The sequence below is a fragment of the Pseudopodoces humilis genome, chromosome 15, assembly GCF_049639895.1.
Source record: "Pseudopodoces humilis isolate 2021_Gansu_Grassland_sample_001 chromosome 15, ASM4963989v1, whole genome shotgun sequence".
NCBI lineage: Eukaryota > Metazoa > Chordata > Aves > Passeriformes > Paridae > Pseudopodoces > Pseudopodoces humilis.
The window spans coordinates 3,595,288-3,616,050 of record NC_142214.1 but is presented as its reverse complement, the minus strand read 5'-3'; the positions used below and the strand labels follow the sequence as shown (position 1 = coordinate 3,616,050).

General features: G+C 38.5%; 1 protein-coding gene across 1 annotated transcript in view; it reads left to right on the top strand.

Moving 5' to 3' along the window:
- Nucleotides 1-3,112: 3,112 nt before the first annotated feature.
- Nucleotides 3,113-20,763, top strand: part of KLHL4 (kelch like family member 4) — a 36,801-nt gene continuing 19,150 nt past the window's right edge. Inside the window, exon 1 of the mRNA XM_005526116.3 lies at nt 3,113-3,977. Coding sequence (XP_005526173.1) covers nt 3,556-3,977 — 422 coding nt within the window. The 5' untranslated portion in view covers nt 3,113-3,555. The remainder of the gene's footprint in view (nt 3,978-20,763) is intronic.

Genomic DNA, 20,763 nt, shown 5'->3' with positions numbered 1-20,763 from the left:
GGCAGCCACAGCTGCTCTGGGCATCCCCTCCCTCAGTGGATCTCACTTTCCCTGAGGAAGGAGATGCCACAGCCTCTCTTGGCAGCCTCCTCCCACATCCCTGATCACTCTCACATGTAGAAAGTTTTTCTTACATCTTCTCAGCTTTTCCCATGGCCCAACACGTGCCTGCTCTCCCCAGAGGTGTCCTCTGGAACAGCCTGGCTCTGCTGCCTCTGCTCTCCCACCAGGTACCTGCAGGCAGCACAAAAATGCCCCTGAGCCTTTTCTGCACAAGGCTGAACAAATCCTGTTGCAGCTGCCTCCCTTCATCCATCATAAGCTCCAGCTGCCTGACCCCGTGGTGGCCCTGGCTGGACTTGCTATATTCCTAGAAAATCCCATTCTTTGGAGATTTCCAACCATGAGGGGAAAAAATACTGCTGTTATGGGGTTTTACATCTAAATGAGACCAAATGCCTTAAATTAGGGATAACAAGAGAAAAATGTTATCTCTTTTCTCATTTAGAAGTTTGAACCCAGTTAGAGATACACATAAAAGTGTGTGAGGAGGAAATCACCCAGAAGGAAACACTCACTGCATTCAGGTTCAAGAGAACTAATTTTGTCACCAGAGGAGAAATGTAAATGGTGAAAAGCAGGTACATGGCATAAAGCTGCTCCAGGGTTATACATATATATGCTACACTTCCAATAATTTCAGGTCTGAAATTTCGAGTTTATCAAATCACTTTTGTTGACCTGGTACTGCACACTGAAATTTTAGGCAGAACACTGGCAAGCTCTGTAAAAATATAATCTCCTTATGCCCCACCTGAAACATATTCTGTGCTGACTCAAGCTGACTTTCTGAGCAAGGTGGTCTCTTCAGCAAATGTCCAGTTTGACTATTTTAATTTTAGCTAGATTCACTACCTGTGCTAAAACTGAGTTAGCAGGAACAGGAGTAATTCACAAGCAGAAGTGCTGCTTGTACATCCCCCAGTACAATGCAAGAAATATGCTTTTGATGATATCTCAGAGCAGAGGATGACTCCTGCAAAAGAGATTTAAGGGAAGGAAACCGACAGAAGCTTTGTGACATGGTGGAAAAATATGGATTAAATGTATCAGAGCTGTTGCTAAGAGGAGCTGACAGAGCTGCTGAAATAGCTCAATGACCTGATTAAACAGGAGCGAGAAACTGTGTTCTCTGTCCACCTCTACAGGATTTCATCATAAATTATTTCATTAACTTGGTGTACAGAGACTCCCTCCCTAAAATAGAAGTCAAATTGCCATGTTGGCAATCCTCAGGAACATACAGAGATGCCACTAACTCTCATTACTTGTCTGAAACTGAAAAGAAAAACATCCTTAGGTGTGCAGGCTGAAACTGAGAAGTAAAGAAACATCATGTTGAATATTATAAACTTGTAATGCAAGAAAAAATCCCTGAAACACTTGGGTCTACAGAAAATTTTAGATTGCTGTCAAAGATCATCATTAAAGTGTGAAAACATCTTAAACTGACTTCTATAATTCAATACAATAATCTCTCTTGCTCAATGCCCAGCCTTTCACTGATCCACTCACTGTCTGTAAATCTTTTAATATCCCTGAAGTTTGGTGGCAGCTTCTTTATCAACTCATATCCTCAACAAGCCTGAATTGAACCCCCCTATCAAATGCACAAACAGGCCTTTATTCACCTTCTTCTTAATGTGACTTATTAGAAGTTGAATAAGTTTTGTAGCTTCTCTCTGTTCCTAGAAGATCTCAAAGGAAATCTTGTTAATGTACATTTAATTGCTGCAGCTCAGCCTCAATCTTCTCTATAGCAACAAATATGCACTGGCTACGTCTGTCAAATCTTCCCTCAGCTTCTTCCTTTCTGCCTTTTATGGCCAAGCCTTTCACACAGGTTTTCTTTTGTGCAAAGTCTTCCCCTCTACGGATCTAGATAGGAAAATATCTTTCAATTATTTTGATGAGTTCTTCACTCATCCTGTAATTGCTCTCACACGCATCCAGCCCATGATGCTGCACATCCCATGCTTGAATACCATGAATAGGACAAGAGCAATGGAGCCCAGGATAAAAACTGGCAATTCCTTAGTCCTATCCTCTCATTTTGCTTTTTCTTCTTCTTTTTTTTTTTTTTTTTAACTTTACTTCACGTTTCATTGCTTGTATTTTATTCAGTCCAAAAGAATAAAAAAAGCAGATTTTATTTGAAGGTTCAATGTCCCATCATAGAATTTCAGTTAAAAAAAGGAAGAAGAATTGTCAGAAAAGACAGATGAAAAGGAAATTAATGCCAGAAGGTCTGAGAGGAGAGGTGTATTAAAGAGGGGTCCTCTCTGAATCATATTCTACTGACTTTGTGTTACAGCTTCTTCTATTTCTGCTTCTTACAGTTCTTACACTTCTTACAGTTTGATAGACCATCATAGCCAACCTGGGAGAATAGAACATTAAAAAAAATAATAAAAAACAAATCCAGTCTGTTAATTTCTTTTCAATTTGCACACAAAAACATCCTGTGTACCTTATTTCAAACCACACAAGGAACAGTTCTCACAGCCCTGCCTGGTAACCAAGGGATGGGAATGAAAACATCTCCCCTATTAAATTTGCTGAAAACACGGTGCACACTATCAAAAGAAAGAAAAGAAAGGTGTTTTCAGAAAAAAAAAACAAAACCCACAAGTGTTTCACTGTCTGTGAGAAATCAAGAGCAGGATGGGAAAGGCTGTTTACACAGGCACTTAGCCAGGAAACTGTGTTTTCCACAGACCCAGTCATTCAGGGAGCACATCTCCGATTTTCCTGAGCTCCCTCCCTCTCTTCTCCAAGCCCTGCAATTCTATTGAGAAATCCGTCGGTAGGTGAGGCAGCACAGCCAGTCCTGCACCCTGCCTCTCCTTTAGCTAAGTGCTACCACACCGAGGCCATTTGTAGGAATTTTACACAGCAAGGCAAACAAACGCAGACCCTTAAGGAAACGCGTGAGCTGCGCGAAATCGCCACCAAAAATCCGCCGGAAAGCATCCTCTCCTCATCTCCCGTGAAAAGCAGCGCTGCTAATTAGCAGGCTTGATGGAGAACGCCGTGAGATAGACGGAAAGTCTTGTCACTTTATTTGTGCATGCTTCCCTGCATCTTAAGTTGCATCTCGGGCTGGCTGAGGATCATGTGAGGCTGGGTTATAAATTGGGAGCCGCGCACTGGGGCTGGCAGTGTGTAAGCCTGGGAGTGTTGTGCTCGCTGCTTTCCTGTGCTAAGCTGATTTACTTGTTTAAGGTCTGACCTCATCATCCTGTCAGGATGGATTCCCACCTATACAGTTAACAGCAGCTCAGCATCGGCTGCGAGAGCTCGCCGTGTGTTAATCAGACACGGAGAGAGCTGCCGAGATTTGTTCTTTTGTTGGCTTTTCTTAAGAAGAGGAGTTGAAACAGAAGAGATAACAAAGAATCCATTTCCTTCCTAGAAGAATAGGCTTTTGTATTTATTTTTTTTTTTTTCCGTTTGAAAAGGAAAAAAAAAAAATAAAATAAAACCCCAAATAAGATGTCAGTCTCTGGCAAGAAGGAGTTTGATGTGAAGCAGATCCTGAGGCTCCGCTGGAGGTGGTTCAGCCACCCCTCGCAGGGCTCCGCCGGCTCCGGGGGCTGCCATCAGCAGGAAGGATTCGAGCACAGAGGCACCCCGGTGCAGAACAGGCTGAAGAGCCACTCTCGGGACAGAAATGGGCTGAAGAAGAACAGCAGCCCTGTCCACCACAACATCCTGGCCCCCGTGCCGGGGCCGACGCCGGTGCACCACCGATCCATCCACAGCTGGCACCAGCAGAACCTCATCGAGCAGCTGCGAGCCAGCGAGGACATCCCCAAAAGCAGCACAGAGGAAAACTCTGCTAAAGAAGATTCAAGTAAAACCTCACAGGAGCTGCAGATGATCACAGAACAAAATGCAGATGAATCTGCAGAGAGGTAGGAGTTTTAAAGTCTGCACTTGGAAAGCCAGACTTGTTTCCAAGTTATTCCCTGAAACTGTCTTTGTTTTTAGCCAGAGTTCCTTACTGCATTAATCTCACTTTATTTATATATATATATGTGTGCACACCCACACTCAGATGAGAAGGAACACTTCTGCATCAGAAAAATGAACAGGAACATTGTCATGAAATGTTGATCTTTGCTTAAGGTACATCATTCCATAACTCTTCCATACGCATAAAATCTGCCAGTTTGTCAAATTTGCTCTATCAACATCCACAACATCTCAATTTCTTCTCTTGATTTATTACATGTGAGTGCAGTGAGAAAAAGGAGCCTCCTGACATCCTGTCCTCATTCTGACTTTATCAATGGGTGCAACATTGACAAATGGGAGCTGCTGGAGGTGCACGGGCTCTGTGCTTGCCAATGATCTCTCAAATTTCCCACTGATTTTCTTTTACTGTCTTCCCAGCAAGGAAAATTAACCTTGAATTAAGTGGAAAGGAAGCATCATTCTTTGCTTTTTTTTAAAGGTTTGTTTGAAGGTTTGTACTTTCACAGCTCATTTAGTATGCTCAGACAAATATTTTCTGCAAGGTCAGGTGAAAAAACACTGAGACCTTAAAGGTGTAAGCACAAAGGAAGAGCTATTTTTAAGTTGTGAATAACAAAGAATACAATATTAATACTACTTATTTAATTAAGCTTTTTCATGTTTTCTTTTTTTCAAAACTCTTGTCAGTATTTTTATCTTATCCAGCAACATTTCTACCCCACCTTTCCCCACCTTGGGCTCAAATCAATCATTAATGATAAGATTATTTGCACCATTTGATGAGATTGCTACCAGTCTTTGGACATAATTTAAATGTATTACATTGCATTTAAATAAAAATTTATCTTAATTGAAGTTACAGTTCTCTCAGTAGAAACCAAGCTGACAGCTTGCATATTTTTAGCAGTTATTATTTTTCAAGTTGTGCATCTGCTGAGGGGAACATCTGCAGATGGAGCAGCAAAAACTGCATTCCAAAATGTCACTTGGAAACCAGTCCCAGTAGTCAATAGGTACCAGATAAAATCATTACAGAATAAAAACACTAAGGAAAGGACTGTGTTTCCAAGGGCACTGGTTTGGAATGGGGAGCAGCATACCTTTAGTACAAATTTCCTGAAAAAAAGGTGATTTTAGACACACCTGAGAAGGAAAATTGATTTAATTTGAATAAGGAACACTTGTTCATCCAAATAAGATTCTACACCATACGAAGAAGGAGGCAGAAAAAAGCCGAATCGGTTCAGTTTGGGAGGTAATAAACCACTTCATTCTAAAATAAGATGTGACATTTTCTCCAGCTATATATAAAGTTTCTGCTAAGGCCTCCTGAAGTTTTGTACCTTCATATCCACTCCAATTTAAGTTCTGCTCTTGAGCTGTTTGAAGTTGCAGCTTTTAGGATAGTTTTGGAACTGCATATGTCATATATTTTTATGGTCAAATAAGTGGGTTTCTTTAAGATTTCAGTAAAAGCCATCATTGCATGTTGTAGATTAAAATCTATTTTGACATTCATCTTAAAAATCTGATTTGATAATAGATTGTTTGTAGAGTGATTCATGACTATGAGTTTCTCTATAATTAAAATTTATTTCAAGAAAATAAAGCTGGCCATTAAGGACAACACAGCTCAAATTTCTTTAATATGTACCAACAGAAATCATTAAGTAAAACACTGTTCCCTTCCCCTACAGCAGCCAGCACAGGCCAGACATTAATTAATACATTAATTGGTTGGGTAGAAATGAGATACTGAGAAGAAATAAGGAGAAAAGCAGCTGTTTATCTACATCTACCTAAATCTAGGATGTAGATATCGATATATATATCTATATCTTGATAGATATCCTGATATATTTTTGAAACAAAGTCTGATCTTTGAAATCATGTCCTTAAATCATTCCAAGTCTCTTTTTCCTTCAGAAGTTCCAGATAATCCCAATCAATGGTAATCAATGGGCTCTGCTGGTGATCAACAGGTGAAAATCAGGTGTTTGCAGGATCCCCTGAGCCCATGTTCTCACTAAAGCCAGCACAGCAGGAGCTGCTCAGGTATTGCAGCCAAATTTCACATCCACACCTGAGTACACCAAAGCCAGATTTGCCTTTTGGAGCACAAAAGCACCACACTTTCAAAGCAGCTGTCTCTAAACCACTCTATTTTCCTCTGCTTGGAGAAATCCCATTTTTTGGTAGATCTAAAGCAGGACTCTGCTGAGTGTCACATGGACATCCAAAATAGTAGAAAAATCTATAGATAGATTAGAGAGAATCTGCCCAATACCTCAACCCTGGGCAGAATTTGAAGGTAGTTTCTACGAAGAGTTTAATGCTTCCCATGGAAAACTTTGGAAATGTAAAAACAACATTCTGAATTTCTTCAGAAAAAATTGAGCTTTCTCTAGAAACCTCAGGACTGAATGCTGTCAGGGATGGACAGAGAGCACCCTGGGGTTTAAGAAAATAAAGGTTGGTTATTGAGGAGGAAGGTTAAATAATAAAGTTCCAACCAACAGTTCCATCTGGAATACACGATCATCAATGCACTTATTTCTGCTTTCTTCAATCCATTTTGATATTCCTGTCCCCAAATTAAAGAGTGCAAGACTTGGGCTTCCTTCTGAATCATATCCCATGACAAGTGACAAAATAAATGAGGCTCAAGTGACTAAAATTCATTAATTTTGTCCTAATCGTAACCAGTTAATGTGCAGTCAACCAATGCATTCTGGGCCATAAATAAATGGTTTATTGGCACAAGGGTAAGGAAAGAATCTCAGCATTCTGGGGCTGTCTGGTCCAGCACTGCTCAGGGAAGCAGCTCAAAGATCTCCTAGGAACACCAAAAATGCAGCCTTGACCTGCTGCTCTAAGATCCTTATGCAAGTTATGTCTGAAGTTTGGGGAAAAAATGAACAGTGGATAATCTGTATTTACTGACCTCATCTGATTCTCACCAATCTGCTCCTTGAATGAGCACAGGGACCTCTTCATGGGTGGAAAAAACCAGCTAAAGTCTGCATGGCCACCAAGTCATTTTATCTGTAGAGTGTATTTCCCAACACAGCATTTTCTGGTATTACTGGGGTGAGCAGCAAGCTAAACCTGTGGAAAATGGCCATGCCAGGGAAGAGCAAACACCTTCAGAGATTTCAGGTTTGGCTTGAAGAGGGAGCTGAAGTGAGCTCTGTAAAAACCCATGGGAAATAACCGTGGGTGGCTGCTGGTTCAGCAGGCAGGGCTGGGGGGGCTGAGCACTCGAGCTGCTCAGGACACCCCTGATCTGTCCTGTCTGGAATCTTGTGAGGTTCAGGCTCCCCTGCCAGGGGGACAGGGAAGCATTTCCATTTCTTTCAAAGAAAGTGATCTGGCAGTGATCCAGAGACATCAGCACACACTGGGGGATTTGATTGTTAGATTTTGACAGGCAACAGAAACTTTGTGTGCCCCCCATGAACACCCGTGTGCACAGGCAGATTGACAAAGCACTGAAGCCTCCTAAAAAGAAGAGTTTTGATACTGAATTTCTTCAATTACTTCCCTAAAAATCTTCTGGACTCACAGATATTGACTTCCCCATGGAAGCACAGTGCCCAGTTAATTTCTGAATTTATGCCACACTACCACATCCATTCCTGCACCCTTGCCAGGGCTCTGGTTCCACAAGTGTGCAATTACAGACCACGTGTGCTGCTTAAGTATTTCCTAGTTGCCCAAAGGCACTTCGATTTCAGTAGTAAATGTAGCATCCATTCATCATTTCTTTTTCTCTTCTGCATTATTTCTTTTCTAACTATGTGGCTGAAAAAATGCTGACAAACTCTAATTTGGGACAAATTCTAGTTTTGCTAAGGACAAGTGTTTTCTAATTTCCCACATGAGATAAAATATATTTCTAATTAATTTTAATAGAATCTTTAGATGTCGTAATCCAAACATTTAGTCATTACTGATGCACATGGAAACAGATACTTGGGAGGTGCATCCTCCCAAAGGCAATCCTTTTCTGTGGTGGTTATTTTTGATGTACAGCTATTTTGATCATTCATCTTAAGACTTGAAAATTCACAGTTTTTTGGCAGACATATGGAAATAGCTATCAGACTATTTTCTTCAGTGTCTCTGGCATACATATAAACACACACACACACATATGTGTACATGACTATTTCAGATGTTGTCTCCTATCTGAGTTATCCCTAGAGTTCTGCTTTTAGATCCAGTAGCAGACGACATCCTTGGCTCCCATTCCAGTGTGAAATAAAGAAAAAGAGAACAGGTGATAATTTTCCTGGTGAAAATGGTACATAATACGAGTTATTCTGTCAAACCTCTGGTCAAACCAGACTGAGAGGGCTTTTGGCACTGCGAGTGAAGTTCTGGTACCCAAATAAACAGAGGAGCACAGCAATGACTGAGAATGGCAGGAGTAAAAGGGAGGATGGTGATGTGCCCTGTGCAGAGGAGGTGATAAAGGGCTGCATTCAGGGGGGGGCATCACAGCACTGCTTCCCTGTCCTGGGTAAGAATTCAGTTCCATGAACAATCTCTGATGCCCAAGGTAAAGTTCAGAAATGACAATTCCTAATCTCACATCACAGTGGCCTTTATGTTTAAAACAGAACTACTCCAATTTGATTTTCACTGAACCTCCAGCATCTTGAAAGGTACTTTCAGAAAATCTTAACAGCTAAGTATTTTAGAAGCATGATAAAGAATGCTGGACATGTAGTCAGACAGCATTTCAATCCTTCTGTGCCAAAGCTGGCCCAACCAGGTTTAGGTGCTTCCTTGCTTGTCTACAGTACAATTTAAGCTCGTTAATGCCTTGGTCTTCCCCCATCAGTATAGGTACCATATTGGTCTCCTTATTCTTCTTATTGCCACACTTTTCTTCTTTACACCCTTTTTATTTGTTTAAAAATTGCTGTCAGTCTAAAGAGCTGTGGTTCTTGCAGTCTTGTCTCAGAATTCCTGTCCTGGCAGCTCTGATGTTTCATTGCTGGTCTGTCTGGACTTGCAGCTCAGTGGGCAGATCTGGATGTGTTCCTGTCAGTCCTGGTGGAGAGCTGGATTCCTTCTGTGTCATCCTGACTCAAATCTGTCTAAATGTCCTCAGCAGTTGTTTTTCTCTTATCAACAACGTGGTGCTGTTGCTCATGCTTGCCTTGTGATTCATGTGAAACTCCTGCCTCTGTACCACAGACCTGTTCCCAAACCATCTGGACATTTTTGCAGTTATTTGTTCCTAAAACCAGCACTTTGCACGAATACATTCCATCTTGTGTTTATCAGATAATGCCTCCAACTGGCTGAGCTAATGTTCAGTTCTGATTTAACCCTGATTTAGTGATTTAATCAGTTTTGATCCAATACCCCACCATACCCACAGCTCTTCTCAGCTTGGCACCATCCCCAATTATAATATATAATATCAAAGATTTCTCTTTATTTTTACAAGTAATTTAGGAAATTTATGGGAAGTTATAGGGGGACTTCAGTGCTAAGTTCCTTAGGACCCCAGTTTGATTTATCTTCCTATTTCTCAGTGAACCACTGATAATTTAATGGCACGATTTCACACTAGTGTCACACTTGTTCCAAAATGCGCTACTCCAGCCAGTCCTTGAGGTAGAAATTTACCCTATCTGATAGAAAACACTGAAAAATAATACTCTTATGTTCAGGGTATACTTGACAACTCTTCTGTTCTCCAGAATTTCTAGTAAAACCTGTTAGAGGCACTTCAGCTAACTTTGACATGTTATTCTTGGCAAATTCTTGCTGACTTAAGTTTTATTTCTAAGTGCTTAGAAATAATAATTACAGGAATTTTACGTGGTATAATTTGGCAAGAAGTAGCAACAAGGAAGAGAAATGATGTTTTTGTTTTGTGGAGAATTATTCAATTTCTTTAGCTTTTATAACAATTTAATATCAATTCCAGCAGTACGTTTTAAAAAGATGATTTTCTGCAGGCCTGCAATGGATAACCAAAATGTTTCCTTGTTACCTCAGGGACAAGCAGAAAATGATTTTCTTCTACCAATGATCTTTAGCTAAAGGCCAAAATATGAGTTTGAAACTGGATTGTTTAAGATGTTTGTAGCTGATTTGAGAGGAGTCAGCAGTTGACAGCATTTTATGGAAATTCACTCACAGCTGGTTGAAATATGGTAGCTGGGGGTAGCCAAGAAAATTTGATGTCTAATGTCTGCTAAGTGTGGAAAATCTATACAGTTATAGTAAGTGGTCTCTGATGCAGGATTAAAATCTAAGAGGAAAATCACTTTTTTTTCCAGCAGTTGATAATTCATGAAGAGGAACAGGCCTTTTGAGGCCAAGTGCAAATGCAATCAACAGTGACCAATGAATTAATTCTGGCTAAACAAATGCTGTGACCCCACACAGGAGCACTTGGTACAGAAATTAGAATCAAAATGTCTCAAAGGCATCCTTGGGATGAATTCCTACTCTCACCTTCTATTATGACATCTTTTGAAGAACTTGAAAAAGCAAAAAAATGGGGTATTGAAATGGGTTGAAATAGTTATTAAAGATGAAAGGAATGAGTAGAATTTTATTTTGAAATTAATTTTATATTCACCCAATTGAAAGATATTTATTTATAGATATTTATTCCTTTTTTTGTTTTGTTTTGGTATTTTTTTGTTATTTTTTTTTTTTCATAGCTAGATAAATAGAATAATAGGAAAACAATCTGAAAAGGGGCTCTGGATGTCATCAAGTCTAACCCTGTCTACCCACCAAGAAGTCTATAATGAGAAATAATCTGACTTACTAGAAAACACACAATATTTTACAGGCCTACATTTAGCAAGCCTAGCTTTCAAAGATGAATTATTACAGGCAAGGGAAAAAAATACCATTTAATAGTAATTTAAGAATCTAGGATAATTCCAGTCATTTCAAAACAATTTTTTTATGATTCAATTATCTTCTCATTTTCACTCCATTGAGCTTGCTCTCAGCAAAGACAGCTGTTAAATGACTTTTTAAAGAGTTATTACTGTTCTTAAAATCACTTCTTAATGTCTCCAGAAAAAGTTAAGGAGATGATTAAACACATGTTCCCCATGCAGAGCAGTTTTTACAGACACGCTGAGATTATGCAACTGAAAGATCAACAAGAAATCAGATGGTTGGTGAAACATTCTGGGAAAAGGGGGAGAAGGTTTTGCTTGGCTTCAAAGTTTTAGCCAGACAGGATCCTAAAAGAAAGAAACTGTTTATTTTCACCCTTGGTTTGTGGCTGAATTGTTTACTTTGGAATATTTTAAGGAGGAAAATTACTGAAGTCTTACACATTTAAAAAATAAAGGGATTTGTTTGCTATAATCGAGCAGCTAAATTTGCCCAACTAAACCAGACCAGTTTGGTTTAGCTTCATTCATTCTGCTAGAATAAAATAATTCTCTAATAGATTTAGAGAATTATTTAGAGAATGATTATATCAGGCAATTAAATAAGACTTTGGTTTATTTGTTGTGCACCTGTTGGTGCGCAGGGTAAAAGAATTTAAAAATGAGCTGAGCTCCTGTTGGGATTGACAGAAGGAGCTGAAGATAAGTATAGGACATAAAAGAAAAAGAAAATAATCTCTAAAGCAAAGTTATCACCAAATTTATTCCTCTGTGACATCAGATTCCCCCTCAGTGACTCCATCAACAGAAACACCAGCACTGGAAATTCCCAGCCTGCTGTGCCAGCAAATCTGCTCCCAGACCACCTCCTCCCCTCCTTTTTCAAGCAAATGCTTAACACTCAAAACTCAATTCAAAGCAAATTAAAATAGCCAGAATGAGACCAGAGAGCCTGGCTCTTTACAAAAATTCTGCCCGTCCAATAATTCTTAGCTTAAAACATCTTTGATTTCATTGTAGTAATTGTTTCCATCCTATGTGACAAGCCAGGATATTTCACTAAAACCTGTCTGCTGCTCACAGGGAGCAAGAGGATAACTAAAAGTCTTTACAGGAACATCCTGCCTTCATTTCAGGTTCAAATATATGCTAGAGCATCTAAATTAATACAGTTTCAAAGTGTTTTGTCAGGAAATAGGCACTGTATTCTCATGCTGCTTTACAGGACAAAAAGTTTGCCTCATCACATTTTCCAATAAAACCCATTTAGGCCAAACATATTTCGTGGAAAAGAATATTTTGTTGTACATGTTTTGAAAACCTGGGGACAAGAATCTAGATTTCTTACCTGGATATTAACATTTGATTTAATCAAATTCAAGTGCTCTCAGCCTAAATTTTTAGCTTCATGACTAGGACCTGAAAATCAATGTATGGGTTATGCCTCAGATTTGTTGCCTGCTTCTTTTATGACCTCAAAAAAAACCACTCAACCTCTTGGTATCACAGTTCACTCATGCAGAAGAGCATTTTCCTGGGGACACAACAGGAATGGAGCAGATTTGCCTGCAAACAGCTTTGCAATGCAAAGTGGAATTCATGTACACTATGATTGATTCATTATATTTCATAGTTGCACAGTTTATCTTCTCATTGTACTGACATCACAGAAATCAAAGTCTGCTAGAGATTCCCATTACAATAAGTAGAGACCAACATACTTCCAATAAAATGTTTTGAACAGCAAACAAAGGACATATTTTGAGAAAGTGGGCAGCCACTTTCACCCTTTGCCATGCTTCAGTTTCCCTGATAAGTTACAAGTCAAGAGGAAGGGAGGCATTCTGGAAAGAAATGAACATTTTCAAACCCTGTTTATTTTAATAGAAGTTTAAAAAATGAAGAACCTTTTTGAACTGGGCAAATATACCTTGGTTTAAATGGAAATTGTGAGCAAACCACTAAGAAATCCTAGGAGTTGGAGAAAAGCTATTTTAAGCTATTACATATGGTTTGAGTTGCTAGGGAAACCTCTTTTACAGCGTTCACTTAGCACAGATGCTCAGGAAAGCTCTGTCTCCATGTCAGACCATTGCAGAACGCTGCAGAATGTGAAGAAATAGAGATGCACATACACATGCAGGCAAAAATACCTCAGTAATTTCACCTTAGTCATGATCCATGTCTCTGGTGGGAGCTCGTTCTTTCCCTCTCTGCCACCACCACCAGATAAAAGCTCTGATTGCAGAGAATATTTGTTCAAACATTTGGTTTTGATCCACTGGGGTTCATGTTCATAGACATTCATCTTTGCAGAGCAGGAGCTTTGCCATGTGCTCAGTGAAAAGGCAAAGGAGAGGGGATGGCTCTGATGCCACCACCATTTCTGGCCACCCTTTTGAGCAGAGCAGAGAATAAATACATACCCTGAACAAAAATATACACCCTGGGGTGCCCTATGATGTTTATAGCGGATAAATATTGATCATTTAAAGATAAAAATGCTGGTGCTGGGTCATGGCTCTCACTACTGTCTCACAAAAGTCACTCACAAAAGATTCTCTCCAGCTCATTATCCCGTTTATGGAAAACCACACCTGAAGGCAGGAATCCCCTCCTGTGCCATTCCTGTTTGTGTGCTGGTGCAGTGGCTTGGGATGGACTTTTTGACCTTTCTGTCTGCGCTGCCTGAGCCAGTAAAATCTGCCAGCTTTGCAGTCCCCTGGTGCAGCCTGTCACAGGGGATTTAGGAGCAGAGCAAGACAAGCTCCTGGCAGGTTCCAGCCTGGTGATCCTGCAGGAGATCAACCACAACACAATAAACCGCTGAGATGAGCACAGCAAGGACAAGGCTGTAACTCAGGACTAATTTCTTTCACCTTAATTTCTTTCATTCGGTTAAAGGATCCAAATTTCTGCTAAAAAAAGGGATGCAGAGTGGCTTGGTGGTACAAAAAGCCATTAAAGTTGCTCGGGAGGAAGCTCCCATGGGATGCCACAAAGCAGGAGAGCTCAAATGTTCCTCTCACTTCCTCATTCAAATGCAGCCCAATTACTCCTCAGTTGTTTAAAGTTTCCTTATACTTTCCCACTTGGTGTTAAAGTGAATTCAAACCTGATTGTAACACAATAAAGTAACAAAGTCAGGAGTGGAAGGACAATATTTTATTGAATAAATGCAATAAAATGCCTGTGTTTTTTTTTGTATAACCACATTACAGTGCAAATTTGCCTCTCTGCAGCCTGGTGAATATTACTAGCACTCCAGGAAAAAAACCTGTCATAATAATAAGCTTAATAATATAAGCAATACTTTCCATAATTCATATCATTTACACACTTTTAGCCTTTCTTTGTTTTTCATTTGATTTAATGTGCTGCATGTGTTCAGATTTTGTATTTTTATTCTGATTCAATTGCAGTGGGTGAGGCTGACACAGACCCTGGCTTGTTGGAGCAAGTTATCACTATTATCTCTCCAGATAAATGCCAAGTCACTAATGGCATGGACAAAACAGGTTTGAGTAAGCCAGGTTGTCAGAAATGCTGTTAAATACACTTGATTCTCTCAAATTAAAGCAGACCTAATGTTCTGTCTGTAAAGGTTGTAAAGACAATTCTCTCTGTCTTACAAAGGTGCTGTGGGCTCATGAGGAGATGTTTCCTCAGTAAAAGATTCCTGTAAGGAACCCCCTTCTTTTCTGAGCAAGCACAGGAGATGTTCAGTGGGTGTTCATTTCTGACATTAGCAATGATGTACATATAATAAATATTATAAATTAAATATATTATAATAAATAAAATATTTCTCAGGTGTTAAAAAGTGCAAGTCAGTGACCAAAGGTAAGAACAGGAGCTAAGGCACAGCAGTCTCCATAATTTATAACATCCAAAATTCCTTCCAGTAAATATGGAAGGGCATTCACAATATGCTGGTTTGGTTGTAGTGACTGGAAAAAACATGCCCTCAATTGAGGCAGAAATGAATACAGCAGGTTAAGTTATTTGAATTCCTTTCCAGATGTAGGTTTGAATTATATTTTCTGACACAGAAGCTCAGAAGATAACAACTGGCTGGAGAGTACTTTGGAATCAGCATATCTGTACCTAGGGACACATAGAAATATTTGCTTTAACACAGAGAAACTCTCTCAGGGTGTAATTGCACAATTAAGAGAAGGAGAGAATTGATCACAGATAAATTTCTGTGCCTTACAAAACCTTCAAACAGAGTAGAAAACTTCAGTCTACTTCTCATCTGTGATTTCTATCTGTGAGGCTGCCCAGACCTTTATACACATCCTCTCTCCCTCATTTCTAATAAATCTGTAATTATGACAGGGCACTCTGGCTAAATAGGTTAAAAATCACTTTTTCTCCCCATTGCAGCAGTGTTTAGCTTTGAATGAGGTATCCAGCAGATCAGCTGAATCAGGTCAGGAGATATTTTGGAACAAGCCTGGAGATTTTAACGTGACTGGAGGTGTTTCATATAGCAAAATAAAATTTGAAGTGGTGCCTTAATCTAGGGGATCGTGTTTCACTTGAAAGGGAAAACGTGGTAAGTCTTGTTATTTGTTAGTTAGGATCCAGATAAATGTAGGAAAGGAAAAATGTAAATGGTCATGAGAAGCTGAAAAATAGTGTCCTTTTGCCTTTGATGGAATTCAAAGAAGAAGTGAGAAGCATGTATGAAGGTATTCTGGCAGTGGTTTGAGGTTTAATACATCAAGATATCCTAAAAAAATCTCCCAGCAGGATCTGTATCTGATGAGCTGCAAGGCTCAGGTTGATAGGGAGAGGGATAATTGCTATTGAGACTGTTACTCTGCCTTTTCAAAGCTCTGCTCACTGGAGGCACAACCACTTCACATTTGGTTTTGGCTCGTACTCGTATCTCCCCTTGCTCCCCTCTGCTCCCCTTTTTCCAGTAATAGTCAAAAGGGAGATAATAAAGCAGGGTCTTCTTCCCTCCCTCTCTCCAGCAGGGGTCTTTCTGAAAAGTGCTTAATGAAGGAACAAACATGGAGTTAATTAGTTTTATCTGGCAATAGCTTTGCTTGGAGTGAAAACCAGTTCTTTTTGCCATTGGCCTGTGTTTTGTTTTTTACGTCCTCTAAAGAGAAATGCCACGGGCCCAGATCCAGCATTAAGCCATTATTTTTCATTTTGCACATTCTGACAGCTCGAAATGGTGCTATATCATGCCTTCTGGTCGCATCATTTTTTGTTCTTTAGAAAGATTATCACTTGCTCCCAGGAAGTTGAGGAAGAAGTACTCAGCCTCCCTGAGCTTCTCCTTCACTTTTAATTTCCCTCCAACACAATCATGTTGAGTTTGGAATTCATGCATTGCAGTGACCACTTGGCATTATCAGAACAAAGGATAATTTTAAGATTTTAATATATAAAATACTCTTATCCTTTGACCTGAAAGGTTTCACTCAGTTATTCTTTATTACATAACGTGAAGGAATACAGTGTTAATTCTCCTGGAGGATAATGTTCCTGAATCATGATTTAAACTGGCATTAATTGAAATGATTTGTGAGACACTCATTTCATCCCTGAATACAGGCACATACCTATTAAATAAAACAGGCAGGGTTCTCTCCAGGCTGATACTGCTACAGCTCCAATTTCTATGCCACAGAAATAAGTGTTTTTAAGTGAAGAGAACCATTAGAAACTCCTTTCTATGAATGTAGGATTATTCAATTTTTTAATTATCTGCATAAAACAAGCAGTGAGCACAAAAACCTTCTGTAGACACGAGATCCTTCAAGAGTAGGAAAAGCAGAAAAAGATCAGCAATGGAGAGAGTTCACACACTAAACTGCAGAGACTGGAAAATAATTTTGTAATTCCTCTGTTAAAAAATAATAGATGTACAATTTCCCAAGGGAAACAGTTTATTGAAGAGAGTGTTTGGATTAACTCATCGTTGTACCTCAAAATCACGATGTGTCCATGGCTGAGAGAAGGCACAAAATTCCATTTTCCAGTGGAATTACCCCAACAAATTCCTTATTTCTGTTCCTAGGAGAATTCAAAATGTCACAACCCAAATTCATCCTGATATGAATCATGATGACATCTGTCTGTACGTTGTCATGTCTGGGGGAAGAACAAAACCCAAAACCAGCTGAAATGGTTTCAGTGTTTTGCTGAAGCTCCTGCAGTTGATGATATGCACATTTACACTCGTAATCCCAAATGGGAAAAGCTATTTTAGCTTACACCAACTGAGAGAAGTGGCAGGTTTATTTTAACCTTAGCAATAAAAAAATTGCTAAAAACAGGCAGTTTCAAGAGCTTCAAGTTCTAAAGGAATTGTCAGAGCTTTCAGATTAGTTGGGAAGTCAGGAGTTTCTCCCTTAACTGAAATAAATTATAAATTTTAATTACTTATTTCTTCATTTGCTATCATTTCATTATTTCATTTCTTCATTTTCTATCATTATTAAAAACTCATGTTGCTACATCCTTTTCTATCATTATTAAAAACTCATGTTAATGTTACAACCTCATCAGTCATCAACAATTTCCCATCCTCTTTTGGGACAAATGTTTTAACCCATACCCTAAAAAATTCACAATAAATAAAAAAAAATGTAATAAAATATAAAAATATAAAAATAATAAAAAATAAAGAAGATGACTGCAGCAGAAATTTCAAGACACAGGGTGGGACATCAATTACTGATGTGCCACAATTTTATCAGCATCAATTAATACAAGCACATCAAGTCTATCATTATTTTATCTGTGCTCAGACATGGCTTCCTAACTGAAATATTTTCATTTCTCAGCCAGCTGCTGGGGTTTGCCTGTGACAGCTGCTGTGATTTTTGTGGGAAAAGGGTTTTTCTCAGCAGCCAAAGCTCACATGGCTGAGCAGGACAGAGCTGCCTTGGGAAAGGAGCTGAGCTGCACCTCTCTTAAATCGGCAAAAATAAAAGGAGAAAAGGAAAATGATGAGCTGCACTGGAAATATTAAAAAAAAAATTAAAATATGAGCTGCACAAAGCAAGTGAACTGGTGGAGCTGCAGTTTTGCCTTGCTCACAGGGCTGGAGCCCCCTGCCCTCCAGGCTGTCAGAGATCCAGGCCATGCCGCTGCCCTTCGCTGGTTCCCAGTTTGATGCTGGTGACTGCTGGGATTGGCTGTGCACCCCAAAACAAAACCCCTAAATGGCACCAAAAACTGAACCTGATTAAACTGACTTTCACAAATATCACAGCATCTTAAATAGGCTCATTCAACACCCGAGAAGTGGTCACCATAAACATAATAAATAATAGCATCAGCAACACCAACAGAATTATAAAGGCTCCAATAAACAACCTTGTTTTCTTGCAATATTATTCTTCTAAGCTTCATTATCATCAGGTTTGCTTCCTGGTTTTGGCCACTGGCACACTGAATGAGGTTTAATAAAACATTGAATTTTGGAAAAGGGCATGGCAAATAAATGGCATTTATGTGTTATCACATTCTAATTCAATAATGAAGAAATCTGGATTTAGATTTTATATACTGATTAATGAAGAGTGCTCTGCTGATTAATGTGAAGAGTTCTTCATTATGACAGAAAAGAAGTTTAACATAATTCAGAAATTTAAAGAATTGCAGGCCTGGAATGAATCACAAAACTCATGGCATCAATTCTAATTACAGAAAAGATGAATTTTTACCTCCACACACCATTTGTAAGTCCTGGCTTTCTTAGGATCCCGTACAATCTCACTGTTACCTGGCATTTCCTCCCCCGTGTTTCATTCAGGTCATTATTTGAAGAGAGGTGTAAGCAGCTCTTTAAAAAGTAAAAATTTCCCTAAATTTCAGTGAGGACAAGGGCAGAGATGCCTCTGTGAATTTAAATTCTGTTCCCAAAAACTTTTTTGTCTTGCAATGATATACCCACAATACTAATTAAATAGCAATAAAATAAATAAATACAAAATAAAATAACAAATAAATAAATAAATATATAAAATAAAATAAAATAAAATAGAAATTAAATTAAATTAAAATAAAATAAAATAAAATAAAATAAAAATTAAATTAAATTAAATTAAAATAAAATAAAATAAAATATAAGAAAATAAAATAAAAATAAAATAAAATATAAATAAAATAAAATAAAATAAAATACAATAAAATAAAATAAAACATTAATAACAATTAAACTCTCTTTCTACCACATGATTTTCTGTAATAAAATCACGGAGCAGCATCAGGAGCAGGATTTGTCTGGAATGCTCTCAGCTCTTCTGCCTTTGGAACTGAATCCCTGACAGATTTCAAGCGTGGCCAAACAAGTTATTCATATCTCCTGTATTTATTACACTTAAAACCTGCCATCCCAGCTCGATTTTCAAAATGTCATGGGAAATAGTGTCAGAAGTCATCCAAAAGGCGAGATGACTTCTGACAATTCATGTTTTTCTCCCAGTAAGCTTTGGTACATTGGAAAAAAAAGAATAAAATACAATGTTCTGACATGATTCATTCTGACCAGCCACGCTGGCTGGTATTTATGTCCTTCGTATCATTGAGACCCTTAATGCTTTTTGATTCTTTCTTCAAGTTTTCAGTTTATGTTGTCCGTTTCAAAATTCCATGTTTCTTTTAAAATATGTGACCATATTTTGACTATCCTTCACAAATCCTTACAGGAAAACTTGGGAATGATTTCACTTGGCTCCCTACCTAAAATGAAATTCATACAAGTCAGTGATTTCAGAATCATTTAAATATAGGTTTATTTCTCCAGGCTAATCCACGTTTTAAGCCATTATTACGAATGCTAATTACAACTCCTCGTCCCAGTGAACACCAACACAAAAATGACATGAAACAATTTGGGTTTCTGATTCTTCAGACCAAAACATTGATATTTTTCCTCCCTGACTAATGAACCTTTGGAAACTTTTATTCCTGAATACTTGGCTTTTGTTTGTCCAAACTTGTGCACATTTTATAGAATAAATCTTTATCTGTGTTACACCCTCAGCATTCTCTGCCAGAATTCCACATCAGACTCCAGAGAGCTTTTCCTGACTCCTTCCTTTAGGATATTTTGATCTCTGACTTCTTTAGCTCATTGTTACCCAGGACTACACTCTGAAGGTCAATATTTGAGTCTGACAGTCATACACTAAGGAAAATATATAAATATTTAGCTTTGAATTTAATTTTTTCCCTCCATAATATATCTACCATTTTGAATCTGCTGCTGAAGATAAACCAGAAATTATATTATTAATTTTAATGGTGAACTTGCTTTTGCTTCCAGTATTTTTCAGTCTCTGAAGACCTTTGCCTTTGAAATAATTAATTATATTAGTGGTATTTATGCTGTAGTTAAATGTGACTCCATTAAACTTCTGAAAAAAGTACCCAAGACTAAATGAAATAATTAGACTTTCACTCCCTTGGAAATGATTCTCTAACCACAAATAAATACATGCTATGGGGAATTATTTATTTCACACAACCAGTACTGTTTATTTACAGCAGGGATGGTTGAGTATTATTGGAGTTTTTTTCTGCAAACATCAAGGCTAAGTGCAATGTGCTGAGATGCATCACTTAGAGTGGATATATTGAATCTGAAAAAAAGATTTCTCCAGGAAACAGTTCTCTGAAAACCATTAAAGGACACTTAAGAGGTAAATAGCAAAATATCCCACGGTATGAATTTGGCATCCAGTAGCTGATACAAAACTAATGAGCATATAATCCAATTTTGCAGCTTTCTCATTGTCTATGAAGCATTGAAAGAAAACAAATAAGAAAGTGGAGTCATTAAACACCCTGAGACAAATTC